The sequence below is a fragment of the Anneissia japonica genome, unplaced genomic scaffold (assembly GCF_011630105.1).
Source record: "Anneissia japonica isolate Jap-2015-1 unplaced genomic scaffold, ASM1163010v1 scaffold65153_len11719_cov121, whole genome shotgun sequence".
Classification (NCBI taxonomy): domain Eukaryota; kingdom Metazoa; phylum Echinodermata; class Crinoidea; order Comatulida; family Comatulidae; genus Anneissia; species Anneissia japonica.
This window is the reverse complement of record NW_022750732.1, coordinates 1-8,699: the sequence shown is the minus strand read 5'-3', so window position 1 is coordinate 8,699 and position 8,699 is coordinate 1. Positions and strand designations below refer to the sequence as shown.

Genomic DNA, 8,699 nt, shown 5'->3' with positions numbered 1-8,699 from the left:
GACGACTGAACACGCTAGCTCACGCTTTGGCAACACTCTTTGGCAGTCAACTCGCCCCTAGAAAATCCGCCCTTGGAAACTTGCCCCATAAAAAAATGTACACTTCCTAGACCATGCAGTCTTCAAAATAAAAATTGTAACTTTTGGTAATCAACTGCATTTTCCACATACATAGAAATTTTTGAAACTTTATTTAAAAAAACCTAAACCATAATTCACCACTACACTGTATAGACACTTTTTGACAAAAATGAAAAATTACGACTTTGTTACCCAATGAGAAGTAAGTTCTAATATAGACAATGGGACGTGTCTCATATTATTTGTTATATTTTTATTATTCATTATTTTCACTTGACTCGCATAAATAATTTTGTTCGAAGAACATTTATATGCAGTTGTACTTCGCAGTACAACTGCATATAAATGTACAAGTATTGGTTGCGGTCCGGAAGATAGTAGGTTCAGGGAAGCGAGATTGCGCATGCGTTGGTAATGCCTTCAGACACTGATGAATAAAGCTCATGAGGAACATGATGACAGCAATATTGAGATATTTTATTATTGAACCTATAGTAATAGAAGAGTAGCAACATACATCTCTAATCTCTCTATTTGTGTATTGAAATTCCTAATGGAGTCCATTGACTGTGCGTCGTTGGCAAATGTAAGTAGACTAGGCCTAGGCCTACCTCGTTTTATCTTCTTCAACAGATGTTATAGGCGTTTGACTTTTGTAGGGGTCTGGCAGCTTTGTCCAGTAGGTCAGCCTGGGCTAGACAGGCTAGATATTTTCTAGGAATGATGATTAGTCTAAGGGGGTTCTAAGGCTAGCTCATGCCCAAGCTTAGACCCAGCAAATCAAACAAATTGCCTGAGTCCTTAGGAATACGAATGTTTCTCAATACACCACTGCTCACTGCACTGTCTTTCATTGTTTTAATAGTAAGAATAACATTTATTTTCTTCAGTTCAGCAGACGGCTAGGCCTAGTAATAAAATACAATGATGATGTAGGCTAGAACCTAGGCCTATGTAGAAAAAAAAGAACAGTAAAATGAAGAATTTATTTCCAAGAAAAGCGAAAGATTGTGTACAGGAATGCCCATAACAACAAACTCTTACAGACTGTGTATGGCCTTCACAAGGAATATTATATTATACGCAGTGATTATTTTTACGACGAGTCGTGAAAATATTTCCCAATGCTATTCTTATGACGATCGCTAGCGCATGCGCGAAAGTGACCCTCGTCGCGGGGAAAATAAACAAGTCTTGAACTGAGTGAACCGCGACGCTAATTCTAGCCTAGGCCTATCTCTAGGACCAGAGAAAGGCCACACAGGCTTGGTAGATGCCAGCCTATGCAGCGGAAACGCTAGGAGTGAACTACATGTACGCAGCTAGGAATAGCGTGGACTACATTGTAGGCCTTCGTACTTGTATGCTCCCTGGTCCGTGGTGGTAGAATAAGACATGAATTTTTCAATTTTGTAAAACACAAAAATTAAACATGAAAAATTAATTAATGTTTAGCCTAGGGCCTCCCCCAAACTATATATAGGCCTAACAGCCAAAAAGCCTACAAGATTGTTCGATGTTTAATTTTGTGAATGCGAATCCCCTCGATGGCGGGTATTCCTGGAAATTTATTACCAATTATTTTTATTTGATTACTGATATTACAGTTTATTAATTGGTGTTATTTTTCTCTTTTACAGAAACAATGCAAATGTAAGTCGATTTTTTTTAGATCAGTGATAGTTATTGTTTGTCATATGTTTGTTTTCTTGTTTGTTGCGTTTCCATTACCATTATGTTCTGATCATATGTTTTCATTTTAGTACGTAACAGTAACTGTATCTATCCTGGTCATAAGGATAACAGTTAGTTTTAACAGATTTTGTTAAACCAGGTTAAGCAAGAAATAAATAAATAGTATTGTGTGTTCTGTATTGAAAACTATGTTCTTTTCTTGCAGTCCCAGAAGTGAAGTGCGATCGGACGTATACAGTACATTTTTTTTATACAGTAGTAACTTTTCAATATATGAATGCTTCATAATAAAGGCCAATGTGTTTGTTACAATATTGAATTAATTTGTTCAATCAAATATGCATTTATAGGCTATCTGATTTTTGTAAAATATATGCAATAAGAAAGTATAATACATACACAAGTACGGTATTGAAGTGTTGGGATTCAATATTTTCACAATAATTAATATTTATTAGGTAAACGCACACTACGACATGTTCACTACCATTACATGCGTTGCACCTAAAAATAGCCAGTCGTCTATGTTTAGCATCTACCCTATGGAAGTGCACCCACTTTCCTGAAGCTGGCGTGCAAAAATGTGTCTGCTTCACCCTCAAGTGTATCGTGGAAATTTGTTTGTAGGAACATAACGATTCTTTCTGATACAGTATTTTTATAGTAAATGGTCCAAGCAACTAGTACAGGTACTGTAATAGGCCTCATCAGAGTAAATTTAGAGTTTAATAAACATGTGTGTATTTATTGGTGTTTTTTAAGTAGTAGGCCTAATCAGCCTACCTATGTATCCCAAAATGGAAATAAAAGATAAAGGAAGTACAAAACTTGTTTGAGTTTTACCTAAAGAGTACCATGGCGCTGCGGGGCAAAGGACTCTGTCGGGGACATTTGGACCCCTGCCGGGGAATTTCCAGCAGGTTCGTTGGGGGAAAAAATGAAATCTCAAGCGCCGAAATTACAATTTAAGCATGCCTTGCTAAGCTGTCAAATTGTAGGGATTAAAAACTGTAGTGCAGTGCTACGATGTGCGTGGTATTGTATACGGTACTGTTACGATCGTATGGGTTGCAGTGGTGCCAGCTCTTCCCCGACTGGGGGATGGTACTTTTGACAGGATAAAAAATCCCATAATTAACACAAAATGTTATTTTTGAATTAAAAAAAATTCTCCTACAGATTTTATCGGGGAGCTTAGACCTCTCGTCGGGTATTCATGGCGCCGCCCTACTTCATCAAATCACAGTATATTTTATTTTTATTTATACATGGGCCTATTAATATTATAAACGTGATATGGAAAGGCAGCAAAGAAGAAAACAATCATATGCAAAACAAATGACATGCTAATTTCATAAATCTTCATTTTATTAAGCATTTTAAACATGGTCAAATAATCAGGAAACACAACAATGACAATATGTGTCTCAAACCAATCGACTTGCATTTGCGTTGTTTCTGTAAAAATAGAAAAATAATAATTATTAATAAACTTATTAAACAATTAATAAATATTATCAAATAAAAATAATTGGTAATAAATCAGGAATACCGGCCATCGAGTGGGAATCACAAAATTGAACATGAAAACAATTTTGTAGGCTTAACCGTTTGGCTTATATAAATAGGCCGTAGGCTCACATTAATTTTCATGTTTAGGCCTTATTTTTGTGTTTTACAAAATTGAAATTCATTTTTTATATATATACTGCCACCAACCCCAGGAAGCTGTTATGAAAGTATGGATGTGTAGGCCTACAGTATTATTCCTAGCTGCGTACATGTAGTTCACTCCTGCTACCCCGCTGCATAGGCTGGTATCTACCAAGCCTGTGTGGCCTTTCTCTGGGCCTAGGCTAGATTTAGCTTCGCGGTTTGCTCAGTTCAAGACTTGTTTATTTTCCCCCGCGATGAGGGACGCTATCGCGCATGCGCTAGCGATCGTCATAAGAATAGCATTGGGAACTATTTTCATCGTAAAAATAATCACTGCGTATATTATATCTGAGCAAAAATTTGACCTACAAGTGTATATAAATTTGTCTGCACATTCTACGGAAAATAGAGGCTGATTTCCTTGCAGATTTTGCCAAAAATTAGTCTATCACCTAATCTTAATATATAAACAATATTATTATGCAGTAATTACGATTCTGCAGACCATTCTAGCTAGCGATTTCCGCACAAATTTGAGCTGTTTTTTGAGCTATCGTCTGCATCTAAGTATGGCTTAAATACTGTAGCAACAAACAGTGTATTGACAATAGTGATTTTTGTTAATTGCAATGACATTTGTGTTTAATAAAGGATACCAAGATATATTCACAATTGTCTATTTTACCTGGGGGTGGATCCTGGATTTTCCATTTGGGGGAAGGGGATGAACTAATTATAATTTCATAGATCTGAAAGTTTAAATTTAGGCCAACTTACAAGACTACTGCTGTGTAATAAAAACAATCATAAAAATATACATGTTGATAAATATTTTTTTGAGGGGGTGGCTTAAAGGGGCTAAACCATGTTTAGCCCTAGCTCACCCCTGTGTGCTAATTACACGGTAGGCCTTGGTTACAATTCTGTGCACCTTTACCAATTTCCATGCAAATTTGAGTTTTCAATGTATTTTAATTTTGTATTCTCTTTAAAGGATTTCATGGTTTCTTCTCTTTTTTTTTTCAAATTAAATCTCTTCTTTTATTCCTACCACTTATTCCTACCACTTATTCCTGTTTCAGATGTTGTATTGTTTTTTATGATACACATATAATTATTATGTTATGCGAAAATGACCGGTAAATTTTTTGTAGTAAATGACCATTATATTTTAATTGTTATTAACCCAGCAATGGCAGAGGATAACAAGTGAGGCAGTATTTCATGATACACTGCTGAACTACTGGCGGGTGAAGGTACCAGAAATCTTCAAGTCTGGAGAGTTGGATAACAAACAAGAGAATGAAAATCTCAAAAAAAACCTTCTGCAACCTCTTGAATGGTTCATCTGTAACGGAGAGCCTAGTCAAATGTTCCAACAACTGAAACAGAAGAGTAATCCACCACAAATGTGTGGAAAGGTGTTCAAAAGTGGGGAGTCTATATACTCTTGCAGGTAATTAATGTAGCATTTATTGTTTACTTTATAGATTATGTAAAGCAACTTCTTTCTAGCATCTCCCAGCACTGGTAACAAGCCAGTTTTTTTGCTTTAATAGGTGCTTTATAAATGTGTATTATTATTATTATTATTATTGTTATTATTATTATTATTATTATTATTATTATTATTATTATTATTATTATTATTATTATTATTATTGTTATTATTATTATTATTATTATTGTTATTATTATTATTATTATTATTATTATTGTTATTATTATTATTATTGTTATTATTATTATTATTATTATTATTATTATTATTATTTTATATCCAAAAAACACAAAATACAATGGAAAAACTAATAAATTTTTGTACTACTGTAACTATAATTTTACTTGTAATTGTAAATTTTATTTTGTATAGTATCCAAAACAAATATTTTGCTTTTATTCTTAATAGATTTTACCTTTAAACGTTTATTTGAAAACCTTAACCTGTACTTTGTACTGTCTGTTTACATTATTTGTTTATCGTTGTTATTGTGTAGGCCATTATTTCTGTTTACATTATTTGTTTATTATTGTTATTATATAGGCTATTATTTCTGTTTATATTACTTGTTTATTGTTGTTATTGTGTAGGCCATTATTTCTGTTTACATTATTTGTTTATTATTGTTATTGTGTAGGCTATTATTTCTGTTTACATTATTTGTTTATTATTGTTATTGTGTAGGCCATTATTTCTGTTTACATTATTTCTCAGACTCGCTTTATTTATTGCATCCTTTTACAGAAATTTGTTGCTTTTAATCTATAGATTATTAAAACTATCAAAATTGGTTAAAATATAAAGATGTACAATACAGTTTGAAAGACAAAAAATAGTTTAAAAATTAGATAGCTTGTTTATTATTGTGATTGTGTAGGCCATTATTTTTGTTTAAATTATTTGTTTATTATTGTGTTGGCAGTTATATACAAGACAAATGCGCAGTAAATGTATCCCAAATCATTTCAATACCTTCAGTTGGTTTGTTTAGGTGAAGATCTGGTTGAGTCCCAATCTAATATTGGATTGAAACTTAATCTGAACATGCATTTGTATTGTATTTTATTGAATGTGGAATGGAGACACTCAATCTAAGATTGAGAGACAAGGTTAGAGGTAAATTTAGACATGAATTTGTATTGTTTATATTTAGGGAATGTGCAATGGATCCAACATGCTGTTTGTGTGTGACATGCTTTCAAAATAGTAGACACAAGAATCACAGATATCGGGTTTGTTACTTCCAACTTTAATTTCAATTTTACTTCAGTGTTTGTTATAGTGAAATAGACATTCAACAGCTAGGAACCATTTACACAATAAACTACAAAGAATGATAACAAAATGTGATAATAAATGATAAAATTGACAATAATAAAGATTAAATAATGCACCTAGCAAAACTAGTAAATAGAAATTTTTTAGCTAACTACAGTCGAGTTCGCCTAAGTCGAATCTAATGGGACTGGCATAAAAAGTTCAAGTTATACAGATTTCGACTTGCACATTTTCGAAAAAAAAATATTAACATAGAACAATACTATGTGTACTCAATGCCCACAAAATCGAATTTCACGCAAAACCGAACATTTTCTTAAGTCCCAAACTCATTCCTATTCTTCTTTTAATAAAATACTTTCCGAAAACATGAACTCCCTATTCCAAATCTCGGACGATTTGTCCAATTCAGGACGGTAACACTCACTCGAAAAAAACCAGACGATAGTTTAATAGACATCGTTTAACTACAAGCATACCAGACGCTGTGAAAACGAGACGCTTAGCTATACTCACATTACTGTACCATGGAGATTATCTGTTGATTAACGCGACACACCAGTAGACGTTTTCTTGGTTAATTATGAAGTGAAATTTACGCATTCCAATGTTTTAATAAGTGTATATTCCTGCTTTTAATCCTTAAAAACCATTTGGAATCAACCTGCAATAAAGACGGAACTCAACAAAGCAAGTTTCTACTGGTTACTCTTTTCAGTAGACGTCTAATTCAAGTTCGTTAGATTCGTCGGTGTAAATTTCAAATGCACCTCATTCATTCTTTAAACTCAAGATGCTTTTCAAAACATGTTGCTAATGTAATTACGGAGGAAATTTGTGGAGAATAAAATATAATTTGTTAGGTTTATTTAGTTTTGACTCTAAAATATACCATGAGGGTTTCTTATTTGTTTTTTGTTTTGTTTTATAAATTTGTTTAATTAAAACATTCTTGATTACACCGAGCTTGTTACTGTCATGTGAAACTTTGGGCGATCTGACGTCATCACAGCCGAAGCACATGTCTAGTCTGCAAAACACCCACAAAAATGGACCAATTGGCGGGCAGGCAGAGTTTTTGGGGGCGCGACCTGTTCTGTTTACAACTAGACTGCCGACCAGCAAGTGGCATTGATCAACGAAGAATGTGTGCTTGGAAAAACATAATCAGACCTAAAGAAATGCACGCAAAAACAATATAAAAGTAGCATCAGTTTTATTGGTAATAATTAAATTTGCTGAGCAGTACAGCAAAACAACATGTACTGTTTAAATAATGGTTGAATTTGCGTAGACTAGGCAGTCAAAGGAGTCCAGGGCTTTGATAAATTAATTAAATAGCTAGGCCCTGAATACAACAATCTTGTTCGAAATGGGTTCAAACAAACTAAACTGGACGAAAAACTGAACATTGGAGCAGGTCCGGAGGGGTGTCTGTATTGTGCGAGTAGACTGCAACTTACGACATACGATCATGTGAGCCAAGTTCCACAGCGCGCTGTCTGAGATGTTGGTTTGACATGGCTAACTTGTTGCCGTACAACAAGGATTGAACTTCGTATTTTCCCACGGCTGTGTATTTTTCCCACGTGCGCTACTAAATTTGGAACTTCGACTCGTGTGGTTGAAATTACTTTAAAATCGGCCTATCCGGACCAGAAAATTCCGTCGATATAGCCGAAATTCGACTTATAAAAATTCGAATTAAACAAACAATTTACACAGTAATACATAGGAAAGAATTGGGACTTTTTCAAAAATTCGACTGACGCGAATTTTCGACTTAAACAGAGTCGACTTTGGCGGACTCGACTGTATAATTGTCCATATTTATTTAGGAAACTAGGGGCATTTTTATTAAATAATATTGTTTTTTTGGCTGATATATATTGGTACACTGAACAGAAACTTGTGATCCATGGGCCAGTATTTGTGGACTGCTGGCCTATGCAGTAGTAGTAGTTATTATTAAAAAAATGCATCTAATAAAACAAAACAATGGAAACTTTTTTAGCTAACTGTAATTGTCCTTATTTATTTGGGAAACTAGGTGCCATTTGTGGACATTTTAATTTAATAATATTTTTTAAATTTTAATTTAATAATATTTTTTAATGTCTGATATTCACTGGCACACTGAACAGAATTTTGTTTCATATGGGATTTGTTGACTCCTTCCCAGGCATATGCAGTACAGTAGTTGGCTAAATGATAGACAATATTGAATTTAGGAGTGAACATCTGATTTGTATTTAATTCATAGATGACCAGTTCTAATGGTGGAGGATATTGTGATTGTGGAGACGCGGAAGCATGGAAGAAGGATGTTGCGTGTGACTTGCACAAGCTTCATTCCTCTCTACCTAATCAAGTAAGTTGTGCTTGTTGATATTCACATCATCTTTCTATTATTTTAGGAATAATAATTGCATAGCGACCTTGTGACTGAATGTAATATCCATGTAAGAAAAAACATTTTCTTGGAAGA

The 8,699-nt window shown here is 33.8% G+C and overlaps 1 protein-coding gene across 1 annotated transcript; it reads left to right on the top strand.

The window, feature by feature from the left end:
• Positions 1 to 480: 480 nt before the first annotated feature.
• Positions 481 to 8,582, top strand: LOC117121520 (E3 ubiquitin-protein ligase UBR2-like; the record flags this gene model as incomplete). Its single annotated transcript, XM_033266746.1, has 4 exons — positions 481 to 667; positions 4,623 to 4,888; positions 6,087 to 6,165; positions 8,475 to 8,582. Coding segments are annotated over exons 1-4 (486 nt in total), but the record flags the coding sequence as incomplete, so codon positions are not given.
• Between the last annotated feature and the right edge of the window lie 117 nt (positions 8,583 to 8,699).